Raw genomic sequence first — 19,564 nt, forward strand, 5'->3', positions numbered from 1 at the left:
CCCTAGCCTTATGGACATGCCGGCTATGCATTTTAATGATTGTCAAACAATCATTTACCCGTGCACATTCGTCCACTAACAAATTCATTTCAGCATCCAAACCCTAACAGTGCACTGTGCACCCGCAATTTGATGAGTGGAAAAAGACATCTGCTACAAAACACCTACATGTATTGTAATGACATTATGCGATTGTCTTTAGGCTTAAACTTGTAGCCAGAATTGATGCATCCACTGTTGTCCACGTGCGCCTCAGACTTGGCCACTCATCTCTGCCTTTTCCGATGGCGTCTCGGCCACTCATCTCCACCTTCACAAAATACAAGTGTTCTCCTCAAACCACAAAGCAATTTGGACCGTATAACACCAGGTTTCCAGTAAATTTGCAAATTTTGCAGCATGAACTGACATGTTGTCCACCCAATCAAAGAATCAAAGAATGAATCTAGTACTGAAAGCATAAGCTACAGCTGGCTAGCACTGCAGTGCGTAAAATGTGGTGAGTAGTTGACTCAAAGAGAAAAAAAGACGATAGTTGATCAGTTTTTAACAAATTAATTTTATGTAGGCTGTGTGTAGCGGTTATGATATGAAGATTTGGCTTGGAAAGTTTTTTTCCCTGGTCACAGACTGCTTATGTGTTTATTCAAGAATGTGCAAGGCGGTATTGAACGTGTCAATGTCTGTCACCTTGATTACTCAAATTTCTCTCAACCTGTGCACCTCTCGACCTGTGCACCTGCAAACTTTCATTCATAGTCTAGGTTGTAGCAACCTCATCATGGGTATAGGGAACATTTTTATATCATCTAGTAGCCTAAACTTATCAATGTTATATTGAGCTGGGTGAAAGGAATATGAATGACGATCATCCAATATGCTGCAATAGAAATAAAGCCATGGTCATAAATAATCGTCCTTACTCGTCTTAAACGGCACCGACCACCACTGGTGAGCTGGTTCTCTTTGTCCCCTTTTTCTCAGCGCCTTAGTAAATCCTCTAATTTGATTGTGTGTGGATTCACTTAATTGTCTATTAAACCTGAGTCGCCTATTGGTTCAAAGCAATTTTGTCAGCATGAGCCCCATTCAATTGAGAACCAAGCCTTTGATCTCTTACATACAGTAGGCCACATAATAGATGGTTCCAAGTTAACTTTTATGATTGTCCTTACCTTTGAAAAGTACCATTATTATTTTATTTTGTATTGTAGAATACATGTGGAAAGAGGTAGAAATCTGACAGATCCATATTTAACCAAGTACCTTAAATGGAAAAATGCTGATAAATCTAAATTTTCCAGTTTAAGTTTACCTTGTTTTTGTTGTGAGGGTGAAATGTTGGCACAAATGAAACAAGTAGGATCTTAATTTGATCACTCTTTTGTTGATGAGAATGCTCCTGAACAGCAGGAAATGCAAACTTGTAAAGGAGTGCGTAACTGGCTGCAGGGAAGTCAGGCGCAGGAGAGCAGAAATGGGTAGCAAACGGAGCATTTTATTGAGGTGAACAAAACACGGCACTCAGAAAACTAAACACACACGGGTTACAATAACCCCGCGCAAGCCAGCCTGGAGTACACATACATTTACATATAACAATTCCACACACAGACATGAGGGGGAAACAGAGGGTTATATGCAAGATGAGTAATGAGGGAATGCAAACTAGGTGTACTGGAAAACCATTAAAAAAATAATGGAAAATGAAAGGTGGATTGGCGATGGCTAGAAGACCGGTGACGTCGCCCGCCGAACGCAGCCCGAACACGGAGAGGGACCGACCTCGGCGGAAGCCGTGACAAAACTTGCAGTGTATTTAAGGTTTAAAAAGACTTCTAAAGTTAGTCATTTACAATTAAACATTTTAGACTTGATTTGCCGTAAAGTAAAATGTATCAACCCCTACAATATTTTTCCGTTATTTATAATCCACATAATAATTCACATTTCCTGTTGCTGCAGGATTATTTTCCTCCTGTAGCAAACTGGCACAAATTAAGATCCTTCATCTGCATCTCCATTTCTTCACCGCACGGACCCTTTTACGCACAGGTGTTTCTGCACAGACCTATTTAAGTGTAAACAAACAACACGCTCTGACAAGATAAAGTGTGCCTATCTGTATAATGAATATAAACTGAACGGGTAGAGATTAGGGCTGTGGCGGTCATGAAATGTTGTCAGCCGGTGATTGTCAAGCAAATAGCTGCCGGTCTCACGGTAACTGACTGTAATTAACATAAACACATTTAGCATCTCCTGGCTTCCACTAATAGCCGACAAGCCACTGATGCAGACCTTTGGAACTATATTTTTAAAAGTATAATAAATCCATGTATTATTAGCAGACAAGATTTGCTTATTATTTTTTATACATTCTATGGCTTCATGATGCTTCATGATGCGGCTCTAATAGTGATTTGAAAAAAGTTGCATGAAAGGCATGAGCTCATTGTTTTTTGCACAGGCTGTACACACTTCATCAGTCTCTCATTCACAATTTGACAGGCACTTGATAATGCATTTAATTTCCTGGCTGCATCCCCTTTGTGTGGCCTTAATGCCCACTAAAAAATGTTAAACCAAAATCATGTTTACAATACCATTGCTGAATTCCTCTTGATTCAACTAACTTCCCACAATGATTTGAATCAGAACAGTATAGCCATTCATTCCACTGTTGTAGTTCTCAGGTTGGGATAATTTTGTATTTTGTATTTTGTATTGCATTTTAAAGCAAAAACCAAGCTATGAGGTTGAACGAATTGTCCGTAGAGCTCCGAGACAGGATTGTGTCTCGGCACAGATCTGGGGAAGAGTACCAAAGCATTTCTGCAGCATTGAAGGTCCAGAAAAACACAGTGGCCTCCATCATTCTTTAAAAAAATGTTTTAACCCATTTTCTCCCCAATTCTGTGGTATCCAATTGGTAGTTATAGTCTTGTCTCATTTCTGCAATTCCCGTACGGACTCGGGAGAGGCGAAGGTCAAGAGCCATGAGTTCTGCGAAACACAACCCAACCAGGCCGCACTGCTTCTTGACACAATGCCCACTTAACCCGGAAGCCAGCCGCACCAATGTGTCGGAGGTAACACTGTGCACCTGGCGACTGTGTCAGCGGCCCGTCACAGGTGCGCGATGGAAGAAGGACATCCCTGCCGGCCAAACCCTCCCCTAACCCGGACGACGCTGGGCCAATTGTGCACCGCCCCACGGGTCTCCCAGTGGAGACCAGCTGCGACGGAGCCTGGACTCAAACCCAGAATCTCAAGTGGCACAGCTAGCACTGTGATGCAATGCCTTAGACCCCTGCGCCACTCCATCATTATTAAATGGAAGAAGTTTGGAACCACCAAGACTCTTCCTAGAGCTGGCTGCCTGGCCAAACTGAGCAATCGGGGGAGAAGAGCATTAATCAGGGAGGTGACCAAGAACCCGATGGTCACTCTGACAGAGCTCCAGAGTTCCTCTGTGGAAATGGGAGAACCTTCCAGAAGGACAAACATCTCTGCAGCACTCAACCAGTCAGGTTTTTATTGTAAAGTGGCCAGACGGAAGCCACTCAGTAAAAGGCACATGACAGCTCGCTTGGAGTTTGCCAAAAGGCAGCTAAAGGACTCTCAGACAATGAAAAACAAGATTCTCTGGTCTGATGAATGCCAAGCGTCACATCTGAAGGAAACCTGGCACCATCCCTACGATGGAGCATGGTGGTGGCATCATCATGCTGTGGGAATGTTTTTCAGTGGCAGGGACTGGGAGACTAGTCAGGGTCGAGGGATAGATGAACAGAGCAAAGTACAGAGAGATCCTTGATGAAAACCTGCTCCAGGTTGCTCAGGACCTCAGACTAGGGTGAAGGTTCACCTTCCAACAGGACAACAACCCTAATCACACAACCAAGACAACACAGGAGTGGATTTGGGGCAAGTCTCTGAATGTCCTTGAGTGGCCCAGCCAGAGCCCAGACTTGAACCCGATATAACATCTCTGGAGAGACCTGAAAATAGCTGTGCAGAAACAGCCCCCAACCAACCTGACAGAGCTTGAGAGGATCGGCAGAGAAGATTGGGAGAAACTCCCCAAATATAATGTGCCAAGCTTGTAGTGTCATACCCAAGAAGTCTCAAGGCTGTAATCGCTGCCAAAGGTTCTTCAACAAAGTACAGAGTAACGGCTCTGAACACTTATGTAAATGTAATATTTCAGTTGTTTTTTCATAAATTTGGTAACATTTCTAAAAACTTTTTTTTACTTTGTCATTATGGGGTATTGTGTGTAGATTGAGGAGGGAAAATAACAACGTTTAACATGTGCGCTGGAAATCGGGACACAAGTTCAGGGAGTGAGTACATTTAATAAAAGAAACATAATACAAAACAAGAAACACGAACAACACACTTACAAGAAACAGAAACAATAATGCCTGGGGAAGGAACCAAAGGGAGTAGTGAAGATAATCAGGGAAGTGATGGAGTCCAGGTGAGTCTGATGACTCGCAGGTGCGCGTAACGATGGTGAGAGGTATGCACTATAACCAGCATCGTGGCACAACGTGGCACAATGTAATCCATTTTAGAATAAGGCTGTAACAAAATGTGGAAAAAGTCAAGGGGTCCGAATACTTTCCGAATGCACTGTAGTCAAACCTCCAATCAAAAAAATGGGAGAACACAAATGTACAATATCTGAAGCTATAACAGTACTTGTGTGTGCGAGTGCAAGTGTTCAACTTCAATAATATTGATTAGAGTGAGTAGGCCTACTTAAACATAACATTGGGAGCAATGTTTAGACAAAAATGCAACATGCAATCCTTTCAAAGATAAGAGTTACAGGTCATATGTGACTCACCACCTGGATTTGGTCTTATGTAGCTACATTTGAAATTGTGTTTTTGATATTGATAAAAGTAGAGACTCAAGAGCTACAAAATGGTATACCAAACACTGATTTGGTATCTAGTGAAGAGCTCTTCTTTGTCTACACCCATTCAGCATCGTTCACACCCTCTTAAGCTTTAGCCCCACCAATCTTGTTTTGATCTCTGAGCGCACACTTGACACTCTGGCCAATGATTTATTTGTTTACATGAAAACAGCCTAACCAGCTCTGCTGGCAACAATTTAATTACGCTTTTTTTTGCAGACATTTACTGACACCGGCCATATTCAACGGATGTTGTACACACATCACTTAATGCTAGCTAATGAGCCAGCCAGCTAATGTTAGCTAGTTAAACAACATTGAACAGTGCCAACAATGAAAGAGTGCTGGGAGCTAAACAGCCTGGTTCAATGTTAGCTAGCTAACATTAGGCTCTAACTAGAATTGCAAACGGCTCTGGGAAATGAATAATAATGTCAGCTAGGGAGCCAGCTGGCTAACGTTAGCTGGCTAGCTAACAGTGCACTTTAGCTTAAGACATATAGCTAACTTAATCCTCCAGAAAGTGGAGAGCAACACTTATGCAGCTCCAATACACAATACTTTTTTTAAAAAGCGGTGTTCGACAGGATTACCAACACAGACTGACGAGCTCAAATAGACAGAAGCCCTCTATATGGCAGACCAATCCAACTCTTCTCTCGGCATGCCCAGCCCACTCAATATCTCAGCCAATCATTTTCTGTGGCTTAACCAACAAGGTTCATAATTTAAAAGGTTGGTTATTAAGGCACATGAAAGTTCACATGTTCGGTTCGGGAAGGCATTTCTTCCCCCCAATTTTTTTTTTAACGTTCAAACGGCTATCCTGTGAAGTTGTGACTTACGACATATGCCTAGTTTCCTGAATCGGGTCACATATAAGGAAATCAGTCAATTTGAAATAAATAAATTAGGCCCCAATCTATGGATTTCACATGACTGGGAATACAGATATGCATCTGATGGTCACAGATATATATTTTTTAAATGGTAGGGATGTGGATCAGAAAACCAGTCAGTATCTGGTGTGAACACCATATATTTTTTATTTTTTAAATTTTATTTCACCATTATTTAACCAAGTAGGCCAGTTGAGAACAAGTTCTCATTTACAACTGCGACCTGGCCAAGATAAAGCAAGGCAGTGCGACACAAACAACAACACAGTTACACGTGGGATAAACAAAGGTACAGTCAATAACACAATAGAAAAATCTATATACAGTGTGTACAAATGGAGTAAGGAGGTAAGGCAATAAATAGGCCATAGTAGCGAAGTAGTTACAATTTAGCAAATTAACACTGGAGTGATAGATGTGCAAGTAGAAATACTGGTGTGCAAAAAAGTAAATAAAAACAATACAGGGATGAGGTCGGTAGTTGGATGGGCTATTTACAGATGGGCTATGTACAGCTGCAGCGATAGGTAAGCTGCTCAGATAGCTGATGCTTAAAGTTAGTGAGGGAGATATAAGTCTCCAACTTCAGCCATTTTTGCAATTCGTTCCAGTCATTGTCAGCAGAGAACTAGAAGGAAAGGTGACCAAAGGAGGTGTTGGCTTTGGGAGTGACCAGTGAGATATACCTGCTGGAGCGCGTGCTACGGGTGGGTGTTGTTATGGTGACCAGTGAGCTGAGATAAGGAGGAGCTTTACTGGTGGGACCTGGGGCCTGGAACATGCTGTCGATCCAGAGCATCCCAAACATGCTAAATGGGTGATGTCTGGTGAGTATGCAGGCAATATAAGAACTGAGATATTTTCAACTTCCAGGAATTGTGTACAGATCCTTGTGACACGGGCCTGTGCATTTTCATGCTAAAACAAGAAGGGATGGCGGCGGATGAATGGCACAACAATGGGCCTCAGGATCTCATCACGGTATCTCTGTGCATTCAAATTGCCATAGATAAAATGGAATTCTGTTCGTTGTCAATGGCTTATGCCAGCCGATACCTTAACATCACTGCCACCATGGGATGCACTCTTCACAACCTTGACATCAGCAAACTGCTCGCCCACACTACGCTGTCTGCCATCTGCCCGGTACAGTTGAAACCAGGATTCATCCATGAAGAGCACACTTCAGCATGTCAGTGGCCATTGAAGGTAATCATTTGCCCACTGAAGTCGGTTACTACGCCGAACTGCAGTCAGGTCAAGACCCTGATGAGGATGACGAGCATGCAGATGAGCTTCCTTGAAACGGTTTCTGACAGTTTGTAGACAAATTCTCCAGTTGTGCAAACCCGCAGTTTCATCAGATGTCCGGGGGGCTGTTCTCAAACGATTGTGTGACAAACGTGTTGTGTGATAAAACTGCACATTTTAGAGTGATGGTGGATTATCTTGGCAAAGGAGAAATGCATATAAACAAAATTGTGCACAAAACCTGACAGAAATATGTTTTTTTTTGCACATATGGAACATTTGTGGGATATTTTATTTCAGCTCGTGAATAATAGGACCAACACTTTACATGTTGTGGTTATATTTTTGTTCAATGTAGTTGTTCAAGTAGCTACCCAGACTATCTGCATGGACCCTTTTTGCACTCTTTTGACTCCTCACATACGCTGCTGCTACTGTTTATCTATCCTGTTGCCTAGTCACTTTACCCCTACCAATATGTACATATCTACCTCAATTACAGTACTTCATACCCCTGCACATCGACTCAGTACTGGTACCCTGTGTATATAGGCAAGTTATTGTTACTCATTGTGTATTTATTCCTCGTCTTATTATTTTTCTGTAATTATTCAATTTTTTCTCTCTGCATTGCTGGGAAGGGCCAATAAGTAAACATTTCTCTGATAGTCTACACCTGTTGTTTAGGAAGCATGTGACAAATAGGATGTGATTTAGCTTTATGTTACAGTGACTTTTGTGTTTATAATGAACATGCTGTTAAACATTCTGATACAGATTTTGTGTTTCTTTCCCTTAGAATCTTAACATGATATACCCATAACTCAATGCACTGCTTTTCTAATGGATTTTCTTCTCTATTTAGATCCAAATTTGAGCAAAATCTAAAATTGCAATTAATCGAGATTAGCTAATGCCATTAACTAAATTAATTATTTTAATTGTTTGACAGCCCTAATTTAGAATAAGGTTTTACAGCTTCGTCAGTCAATTAAATTAAAAAAAAAAAAAACTTATGTGATTATTTGATATATTTTACATGTGATAAGGTCACATAGAGGGCCGGAGATAATTACAGACACCTGTGATAAGTATCCAAAAGGGCCATACAATCCTCTAAAGTGACCAACATTCTGGTAGTTTACTGGCAAACTTAGAACGTCTCTAGTACTATACCCTCCCTTTGCAACACTACTGATGATACATTTGTTTGTTTCCCCGTGCTCATCCAAACCTCTACTCCTTCTGTCCTCTGTTCCAGAACACTCTCTGAGACCGGACATGTCCAGCTGTCCCTCCCCCATGGCATGCCCCACCCACTTCTCTGGCTCGCCAGCGATGAAGATCTACATCGATCCCTTCACCTACGAGGACCCCAACGAAGCCGTCCGAGAATTTGCCAAAGAGATAGACGTATCCTGTGTGAAGATTGAGGAGGTCATTGGTGCAGGTGACTGGGAAGAAGGGAAACCTATCATTCAGTAACATGGGGGAGAATCTCTCTGCCTCTGCTGCAGTGAAAGCTGTGAATCTATAATTATCTTTTCCACTTCCCCTCTACCTGTATCTGGGTGTTGGATGAAGGAACTGTCGGAGACATTTGGTCTTACCTCAGATATTCTGTTTCTGGAAACCACTCTTTCCATCTGATTTGTTTTGCTTTTAGAGAGAAAGAACCCTTTCCACTTAACAGACTTGCTCTCTTTACAGAGGGCAATGTTAGCCACTATCTCAGTGAAAACTGCTAATATGTAACTAGACTCCTTTCCATTAATCTATATTTCATGCAGATTTTATCTGCCAGGATTTTTTTTTACTTGACTTGATATATTCGTGCATTCAGCAAAAGAACGATCCTCACACTGACTGGTGTCTGACATGTTGGAACTTGTCTTATGACTCTGAAACTGGGCTCTATGTTAATGGGTACCACAGGGAGCCAGAGTGTAACACTCTCTTCATCTCTGTGCTTGTCGCATATACAGTGTTTACCTTTATGTGGACTTTTGATTGTACATGTGCTATATTTAAGCTATAAGGCCCAAGGGGTTGTGGCATATGGCCGATATTCCATGGCTAAGGGCTGTTCTTGGTCACAACACAACGCGGAGTGCCTGGACACAGCCATTAGCTGTGGTATATTAGCCATATATTACAAACCTTGAGCTGCCTTACTGCTATTATAAACTGTTTGACAATGTAATTACAGCAGTAAAAATAACTGTTTTGTCATACCCGTGGTATAAGCACTGAATGCTGATTGGCTGACAGCCATAGTATATCAGACCATATACCATGGCTATGACAAAACAAAACACGCTGTGTTGCGTCGTACATAAGAACAGCCCTTAGGCGTGGTATATTGGCCATGTACCACATTTCCTCTGGCTTTATTGCTTAAGAATAAGAAGTGAAAATACATGATATCAGCATGCATACTAATAGTTTGCTTTGTAATAATGTAATTTATCATGTCTTTTCCTCCAGGCGAGTTTGGAGAGGTGTATAAGGGTCGCCTGAAACCGTCTGGGAAGAGGGAGCTGTACGTGGCCATTAAGACCCTGAAGGCGGGCTACGTGGAGAAGCAGAGAAGAGACTTCTTGTCTGAGGCCAGCATCATGGGCCAGTTTGACCACCCCAACATCATCAGACTGGAGGGCGTGGTCACCAAGAGTCGGCCAGTCATGATTATCACAGAGTTTATGGAGAATGGGGCCCTGGACTCCTTCCTGAGGGTGAGTGCTGCTTTGTTATTCTCGGTGTATCCTAAATGTGCACCACTTTTGGGCCTGGTCAAAGGCATATAGTGCACTTTATAGGGAATAGGGGCCCATTTGGGACACATCCTCCTTTTTTACCTCCTCTGGTCAGCACACCAGCCCCGGCTCCAGCTTTCACCTCTGTTGCATCGGATTATACACTGGGTTGAGCTATAGGGCCACTGTGTGGTTTCATATATCAATCATATTGATTAATCAGCTAAAGCTTTTATTGCTAATTTGACAGCTTCACACTAACAGTGAAGTATGATTATTGAGATTAGTTATTAAAAGGATTAAGAAAATGGAGATTTAAAACTCCCTGGAGGATAAATGTATTTAATATAGTAGGGAATTGAGATCTGATAAACAACCCTGGCATGAATGAGCAAAAATGTCTTATATTTATCAATAACCTTCAATATTTCGTAATATAATTCATGAGATTAGCATAAATGAAATTGTTCCACCCAGAGCCCTTTGAGGCAGCATAGCTAATACACAGTGCCCTGATTCAATGTGCCAGCCTGGCACAGTTTACTATTTCTTCTTCCTCCTTGGAAACAGAGGAACATAGAACACAATCAATATGTGGCCCAGTTTTCTAATTCCTCCAACCTGTTTCCTCCTCCCTTTGATCCTGGACTCATTTGAAACGGGGCTTTGAACACCCCTTTGATGTCCTCTCCCTCACCAGGCCCTCTTCCGAGCCACCGCACTTGACTCCCGTGGACATCGATTTCTGGGTTGTTTTTCTCCTGGCATGCCCCTGTTGCTGGCGTAGAAAGACAACAGTTGAATGAGTGCCCTGCTTGGCGTGTTGGAGGTGCCCACTGAAGCCACAGCGTAGGGTCAGACCTGCCGTGCCTCACGGGAGGGAGTTATCCACCTTGGTGGGGGCCGCTAATAAACAGCCAAGCTGAGGATAAGGAGCAGAGACAGAGAGTGATCAAAGACATGAATCCAATGTGGGGTTTAATGTACACACACACATACTCCTTAAATGGGCCCCAAGTCAAGTGGAACACTTATTACATTAATGAATGACAATTTGGTAACATTTGGAAAAGGGCATATATGGTGCTCTTCCTCAATACTCAATAACTTGAAATATTTGCACAAGCTGCCCAGCCAATAATTTTTACCAGAAACAAATGTGTGAGGATTTTTTTTAACCTGAAATGTGTACCTTTGCATTTCCAACACAATGAGGACATTTTAGAGAGATAATGGGAGCATCATTATCCCAAGTATCTGGCACTTTATTATGTCATTAACTCTAATGTGACATGACATCCTATTTAATCCCTGCCCTGCAGCAAAATGACGGGCAGTTCACGGTGATCCAGCTGGTGGGGATGATGCGTGGCATCGCGGCGGGCATGAAGTACCTGGCAGAGATGAACTACGTCCACAGAGACCTGGCCGCCCGCAACATCCTGGTCAACAGCAACCTGGTGTGTAAGGTGTCTGACTTTGGCCTGTCCCGTTACCTACAGGACGACACATCAGACCCCATCTATACTAGCTCCCTGGTGAGTACCCTCTCTGGCTGGCTTTTAACCTCCCCGTTTGTTTGGAACACATTTAAAAAAAAAAAATCTTATGGTCCAGTACAAAGTGAGACATCTCTTTGTCAAGAGAGAGTTGGGTGATTCAATAGTTGACATGGCCATGGTTATGTCTTTGTGTCTGTGGTGATCATACTGCCAACTGTAAAGTTCGGTGGTGTAGGAATAATAGTCTGGAGCTGTTTTTAATGGTTCGGGCTAGGCCCAGTGAAGGGAAATCTTAACGCTGCAGCAAACAATGACATTCAAGACTATTCCATGCTTCCATCTTTGTGGCAACAGTTTGGGGAAGGCCCTTTCCTGTTTCAGCATGACAATTCCACCGTGCACAAAGCAAGGTCCATACAGAAATGGATTGTGGAGATCGGTTTGGAAGAACTTGACTGGCCTGCACAGACCCCTAACCTCAACCCCATCGAACAACTTTGGAGTTAATTGGAACTCCAACTGCGAGCCAGGCCTAATAGCCCAACCTCACTAATGCTCTTGTGGCTGAATGGAAGCAAGTCCCCACAGCAATGTTCCAACATCTAGTGGAAAGCCTTCCCAGAAGTGTGGAGGTTGTTATAGCAGCAAAGGGGGGGCCGACTCCATATTAATGCCCATGATTTTGGAATGAGATGTTCAATGAGGAGGTGTCCACATACTTTGTCATGTAGTGTATCAAAATATATACAGTGCATCTATGATTATTCAGCTAAATGCACTTTGATGAATTGTGATGATTTTGTCTCACAATGTTTAGAACTTAAAGACATGCTCTGGAACTTTTGCAACTTCTAAGTATTTTTTAAACCTCCAGCTTTGGGCTGGATGTGTCAGTGTAGTTCACACATGAATATTATATGAGCAGAATTCCTGACTTACCTCAATTAGCCACTAAATCCCTAGTTTGAAAGCAATGTTTTTTCTGGAAGTTGTGCTATGCCATTGTCCCCCACTTGGGCCAGCGCCCTAGCAATTTGAGTTCTATCCAATGAGCTTCAGCCCATTGCCATTTGAGTGACCGCTTGCAAGATGCACACACAGCAGAGCGAGAGCAATGATGTGGTGCATATATCTACATATACAGTATGTGATGTAGTACACCATTTTCAGGGTCCACTTTTGGCTCGTGAGCGCTACTTTCAAAACTACTGGCTAAAAAGTATACAAAAGTACCGGAGAATCTCTTTAAATTCAAGAGAGAAACCTAGTCCTATTTATTTGTATCTGTCTGTCTGTCTGTGTGCAGAGGCAGAACTTTATAATGAAATTCTCCCTGCCTCCACAACAGCTCTAATCAGAACATCTCAACCTTCTAAAAGCACACAGTACATTTTTCTATTTCCCTTTAACAAAGTTCATAGAATTATCTCACAATGTAGAACTCCGACACTGGCATTATGAATGAAATAACAACCCATGTCTGAGATGGGTGCATGACTGCCTACGCAAAGACACCCTCTCTCACACATTTATAGATGATAACAAGTTATTGATTGCTGCTTGCAGGAGCGTTGTGATAGACAACCCTGCTAGTGTCATCTAAGATCTCTGCTAGGCTACACTGTCTTGCCTATAAAGATGTATTGTAGATCTAATCAGAGAGTAGTTTAATTTAATTTGTGTTTCATGAGACACTATTGAGTTGTACTCTATATTATAGATTCCCTGTTTTGAATTTCCTTGCCTAGAAAACGTTAGTGTCTGTCGGTGTGTATAGTTAATGGGTATGGGATTGTGTGGGTGATTATGGCAGAGAGGGCGTGTGTGTTGATCCTGTCATGGTTGGCCCAGAGGGCTGACCCTGTGGTTCTGGGTGGATGACTGAGGGAGGCTGAGGGGAGGCTGGAGGGTGATGTCTGTGCTCTGTTTGCCGATTGCTAATTAAAACTCTTTCAGCCACTCCTGGTTTGCCCCATCCCCTGCTCCACTGTCTCTGCTCAACTCTATTTGTCGCAGGCTGACTAGCGTGAGATGAGGGCCACTCCACATTAAGATGCTGATGACATGGTTGTCTGATTGACCCATACACCATAGAATCTCCATCTGTCTAATGCTTTCCCAATGACAAGAAATGGAGGGAGATAGTGAGATGAAGTACAACCATCCCTGTCCATTTGAATCTGCTTTCTCTTCTATGAGCTTTGTTTCGCTGGGAAAACGGTCCCTAACTGTACCTAACATCAATTCGTTACTGTCAAATTTGAAAAAATATATAGCAAATGTAAAGCTAAAGGAATATAAAAAAAGAGCTAGGTTTGAAGATACTGTCTTGGAGTGAATGAAAACAGGGGAAAGTCTTATTTATATTATGTAATTAACCATGGGTATTGATACAAAATCGATATACCAATGAATAATACTGTGTCTTTTTATACAAATTGTGTACATGACAAATTGCTGCCAATTTTATCATGACTCCACCTTTACCATTTCATAATATTAATTACCTGTTTATTTATTGTTCTTCAAAATTCGTTGCAGCCCTCCCATGTACAGTATGCAACATTTGTATTTCGATTATTTGTTAGGATGAAATTGTGATATGTAAAGGAAGGAAAGTAAAGAAAGGAAAGGAAAGGAAAGAAAGTCAAGGAAGTAAAGTAAAGGAAGTAAAGTAAAGGAAAGAAAGTAAAGTAAAGGAAGGAAAGTAAAGGAAGGAAAGTAAAGGAATGAAAGTAAAGTAAAGGAAGGAAAGTAAAGGAAGGAAAGTAAAGGAAAGGAAAGTAAAGGAAAGTAAAGAAAGGAAGTAAAGAAAGGAAGTAAAGGAAGGAAAGTAAAGGAAGGAAAGTAAAGGAAAGTAAAGGAATGAAAGTAAAGTAAAGGAATGAAAGTAAAGTAAAGGAATGAAAGTAAAGTAAAGGAATGAAAGTAAAGGAAAGGAAAGGAAGTAAAGGAAGGAAAGGAAAGGAAGGAAAGGAAAGGAAAGGAAAGGAAGGAAAGTAAAGGAAAGAAAAGGAAAGTAAAGGAAAGTAAAGGATAGAAAGTAAAGGAAGGAAAGTAAAGGAAGGAAGGAAAGTAAATGAAAGTAAAGGAAAGAAAGTAAAGGAATGAAAGTAAAGGAAAGAAAAGGAAAGGAAAGGAAAGGAAGTAAAGGAAGGAAGGAAAGTAAAGGAAGGAAAGTAAAGGAAAGTAAAGGAAAGTAAAGTAAAGGAAAGTAAAGTAAAGAAAGTAAAGGAATGAAAGTAAAGTAAAGGAAAGAAAGTAAAGGAAAGAAAGTAAAGGACAGAAAGTAAAGGACGGAAAGTAAAGGAAAGAAAGTAAAGGAAAGAAAGTAAAGGAAGGAGAGTAAAGGAAGGAAAGTAAAGGAAAGAAAGTAAAGGAAGGAAAGTAAAGGAAAGTAAAGGAAGGAAAGTAAAGGAAAGTAAAGGAAGGAAAGTAAAGGAAGGAAAGTAAAGGAAGGAAAGTAAAGGAAAGAAAGTAAAGGAAGGAAAGTAAAGGAAAGTAAAGGAAGGAAAGTAAAGGAAGGAAAGTAAAGGAAGGAAAGTCTAGAAATGTGAAGGAGGAGAAATAACAATGTTGTCATGTGTTTACCTGTGGTGTTTTGTTTGTTGTTGTTTGGTTGTTTGGTTAGGGTGATATGTTGTGTGTGTTGTAAATGAATTATGAATAAAAAAATAACTTAAACATAAGAATGAATAACTTTTAGACGTACGAGTTACCATACCCAGTCTCAGGGATGGACTCCGGTCGTCGATTAACCCCAACAGCACACATTTATGCTGTAGCCCAGACAAAAACACCTGATTCAACTCACTGAGGGCTTGATGATTAGTTGGCAAGTTTAATCAGGTGTGCTTGTCAAGGGCTACAATAAAAATGTGTGATGATGGAGGGACTGGAGGACTTGAGTTGGGAAACAATGCACTACATCTGAATGTATTGGTGCCTCTCAGGCCGTTCAAAATGTTGATTAAGGATCTCTTTGCTGAGGAATGTGATTGTTTTTCTTGGTGTGTTTGTAATGTTGTATATTTGCATTCTATTGTATTATGTAACTTGTGTGTACGGCTCCCTTGTGAAAGAGCCCTTGATCACATTGATCTCAATGGAACTCGCTGTTAAAATAAAATAAATGTCAGCAGGAGCTCCAGTGCATGAGTATCTCATCATATCCCAGCTCAGCATGAGAAATGCACATGGCCAACAGGCAAGCTGTTTCCATTACAAGAGCTGAGCTGCTCCGCTGCAGTTTGAAATGGGAAACGGGCTGGGGTCGCCCTTTTCACCTAACGAGCTCAGCCCTGTGCACCTCAGACTGCCCTGCTGAACAACACGATTGATTTCTTTCTGTTGGTTTTCCCTATTTATTCAAGCTCTCTAGTTGATTGGCTCTGAAAGTAAAAAAAAAAAAAATGTAATGAGATGCAGCTTAAACTGACGGATATTGATGGGGATTTTATTATTATTTTCTGCCCAGTTTTGATCTTGTCTCATCACTGCAACTCCCCAACACACTAGGGAGGTGAAGGTCGAGTCATGCGTCCTCTGAAACATGACCCCCCAAACCATGCTTCTTAACACCTGCCCGCTTAACCCGAAGCCAGCCGCATCAATGTGTCAGAGGAAACACCGTTCAACTGACAAGGTCAGTCTGCAGGTGCCTGGCCCGCCATAAGGTGTCGCTAGAGTGCGATAAGCGCCCCCCGGCAAAAGCCTCCCCTAACCCGCACGACGCTGGGCCAATTATGCTCTGCTCTATGGGACTCTATGGTGACGCCTCTAGCACTGCGATGCAGTACCTTAGATCACTGTGCCACTCGGTAGGCCCGGGGATTTTAAAAATTATGTTACTTAGATTGACGTACGGGTGTGTCAATAAACTCTTAAGGATTTCTTAACCTGTTTTTAAAAAACAGCCATTGCAGAGGCAAACAATTTATTCCAACCACAGTCTTTTGATTTCTGTCTGCAAGCCATTGGGAGTAAGGTTACTCAATGAAAAGTATGTTTGATTTTGCTGATGAATCTCACTACAGATTCAATCTAATTGCTTAATGGTTGTATCGCATATAATACAGATATTATAACAAACCTAATATGATGGCTTGCTTTGGGAAGATTCACCCTTGAAGGGCAGATTTGGAGTGTGAGCATCTTCATTGACTTTTAGGCCTTCGTAAAGATCACACTCATCATGGGGAGCGAGAAAGTTGAGACAGAAGAATGTAGAGGCACAAAGCTGTTCAGAGCAAAGCTATCAAAGAGATATCTAATAGTTTATGTCCAGCCCATTCAGGAGTCCAAAGATGATAAGTTAAATTAACTCTATCAAAGCTAATCTCCTTGTCCCTCGTACAGTATGTGACTTCAACGTCTGACATGAGACGGCAGGTAGCCTAGTGGTTGGGCCAGTAACCAAAAGATTACTGGTTTGAATCCCAGAGTCGACTAGGTGAAAACTCTGTCGTTGTGCCCTTGAGCAAGGCACTTAACCGTAAATAAGTCATAGAGCATGAGTTAAGCAGGAAGCATGGGAGTACTTTATGTTACGGAGGTACATGTAAATGCTTGCACTATAGATACTTGTATCTCTCCACAAACTATTCTTCCAGAGAATATCAATATCATTTGTACTGTTCTCTAAATGCCAATTGATACTGGGTTTCTTCCTGCCATATAGATAAATGTACTCATGGTTTGGACAGAGTGAAACCACTTGGCTTTAAAATTGGATGAAAGTCACTGGAGACAGAGGGGAAACGCCTGCTTTGCAGAAATGGCCCAATGATAAGGCCATATTGATTTGGGTTTAACTGTGCTATAAAACAAGAACGTGTGATGGGAAATGCGATACCCCTGATTTTTTTTTTTACAGAATAAGTGCCATTCTCTTCACCCAATGGGATCATAAACCAAATTGCCGGCTGGCATGAAATGCATTTTTCATCACCCCTCTGCCATATTAATAGTCTAATTTATCCTTGAAGATTGGAAAAACTAAGTCATTTGGTTAGGCTTCACATTACTATTTTATGATTTTCTGTGGCAGATATATGAGCTTATGTTATATGTGTGTAAATGGGAGGGCGTGGGGGGGGGGGGGGGGGCAGAGGAGAGGTAGAGAGGTTTGCCTGTTTTTGTGCTAGGGATACAGAGATACAGGATAGGTTGTTTCTGTATTGTTGTATGTAGGTAGCATACCCCTCAAAAAGAAGAGTCAAATACATCATCAATAATTATTGTCATTCATTTAAGTAACAGTCATGGAGTAACCAGCACGAGGAATGCTGTACCAAAACACAGCACATTACACCTTTCTCCACTCCCTACACTACACATTCTTAGAAAAATAGTTATTTGGCTGTCCCCATAGGAGAACCCTTTGAAGAACCCTTTTTGGTTGCAGGTTGAACCCTTTTAGTTCCATGTAGAACCCTTAATACAGAGGATTCTACATGGAACCCAAAAGGGTTCTCCTATGAGGACGGCCGAAGAAACCTTTTGGAACTTCTTTTTCTAAGAGTGTATTTCACTCCGTGTCTGGAGCTCTGTTCTGTAGACCCTGTTTTAATACTGTCAGCCCACTTTTAAGTTTTCATAGTTTCATTGTTTCCCTGAGGGAATTCTCTCTTCTCACTGTTTTTATTGGGAGAGAGAATGTCGACCATTCGTTATGTACATGTAGTGTGCGCCAAGCCTTTTGTTTGCCTCTGCATTTTAACAATTCGCTTTATTCAAAACCTCCGACATGGTTAATTATAGGGGATCTGCAATGCCTCCTCAATCTAGCCAACCATTACAAGTTCAGCAGGAAATACTGGGATTGTAGTATTTTTTTTATGCTGTAGCATTCCTTTCTTCTGTTGTGGAAGAGACATCTGAGCTCGCCTCCGGGGGGCCAAAGAACATGCATTGGAAAGTGGCTCAAAGCTGCTGTAAATGAAATGCACAAGAACTAAGAGCAGAGAGTCTGATTCAAAGCATGCTCTGAACAATGATTACTCTCATGTTGGCTGTTGCCACATTGAATACATTCCACATCAAATATCTTCCTTGTAAAATTGATCCTTAGTATTCTGTTATTCTTGAGTCATCAACTGTCTTGTAAGCATCAGATCCATTTAGCTGTTGTTGGCATGTGAATATTACTTATGGAGGTTTCCCTGCTCAACACTCAGTGGGGATTTTTCCTCAGTTCTGCATTCACAGCACAGGCTTTTCAACTCAAGACACTCTGCCCAGAACAATTAGAACAGAACCTTGTGCTTCACGACTTTCTGTTCAGAACTCCAGACAGAGTTTACAGAGGTCTTTCATACAACCAGTTCCAGATCTCTCCAATAGCTGAGATCCAGCACTTCACTGACAGCGCACACTCATCAAAAGTATCCCTGTAGATCGTGTAGCTAGATCGGGAGGGCTGTGTAAGCCCTCAGTTCCTTTGAAATCAGGCTTATCCAAAAGTGTACACATTCAGTCCAATTGGTACTGTACACTCCTCCAGGAATTGTATAGAGAAATCCCTCCAGGGTGTGCTGTGTGCATAATGGGGATTATGAAGAGAACATCGTTCATCAATGTTTATCAAAAGAACTGCATGGTATGCCAGTGTTGTTGGGACACTCAGTCGTTACAGATGTACCACTCATCAACAGATCCCTGCAGTCAGCATTTAATTTTAAACATATGTTTTCCAATAGAATATTTAAAATTATATATAAAGGGTTTTGTTTTAAGTCAGCTGCATATGTTTTTAATATGGAAATGGTAGGTTTTGCTTAAATACACTGTGATTGGTGGGGTGATTTCAGTAAAGTTCTGTTCTTGATCATGAAGTGTATTTGCAAGGAAGCTCACAGATATGAATCTAATTTGTCTTTGTCTATGACAACTTGGTCTTGGCTATAAAAATCAGCAAGCTGTCAAATATTATGTCAAACCAGCCAGTGTAAAGAGACACAAAATGTAAGTCTAAAAAAATATATTCTCTTCTCTCTCAGGGAGGGAAGATCCCGGTGAGGTGGACAGCCCCTGAGGCTATTGCCTACAGGAAGTTCACATCAGCCAGTGACGTGTGGAGCTATGGCATCGTCATGTGGGAGGTGATGTCATTTGGTGAGCGGCCATACTGGGACATGAGCAACCAGGACGTGAGTATTATACAATTTCGTGTCCTTTCAGTATCAACAGATATGTGACTGTATTAAAAACTGAAAATACTAT

General features: G+C 41.6%; 1 protein-coding gene across 1 annotated transcript in view; it reads left to right on the forward strand.

The window, feature by feature from the left end:
* The window catches only part of LOC115144983 (ephrin type-B receptor 1-like), a 171,919-nt gene that overhangs the window by 136,417 nt on the left and 15,938 nt on the right, over nucleotides 1-19,564 (forward strand). The window contains exons 10-13 of the mRNA XM_029686167.2: nucleotides 8,345-8,533; nucleotides 9,571-9,818; nucleotides 11,162-11,377; nucleotides 19,342-19,491. Of these exons, the coding sequence (XP_029542027.1) occupies nucleotides 8,345-8,533; nucleotides 9,571-9,818; nucleotides 11,162-11,377; nucleotides 19,342-19,491 (803 nt within the window). The remainder of the gene's footprint in view (nucleotides 1-8,344; nucleotides 8,534-9,570; nucleotides 9,819-11,161; nucleotides 11,378-19,341; nucleotides 19,492-19,564) is intronic.

The sequence above is a fragment of the Oncorhynchus nerka genome, linkage group LG17 (genome assembly GCF_034236695.1).
Source record: "Oncorhynchus nerka isolate Pitt River linkage group LG17, Oner_Uvic_2.0, whole genome shotgun sequence".
Classification (NCBI taxonomy): Eukaryota; Metazoa; Chordata; class Actinopteri; order Salmoniformes; family Salmonidae; genus Oncorhynchus; species Oncorhynchus nerka.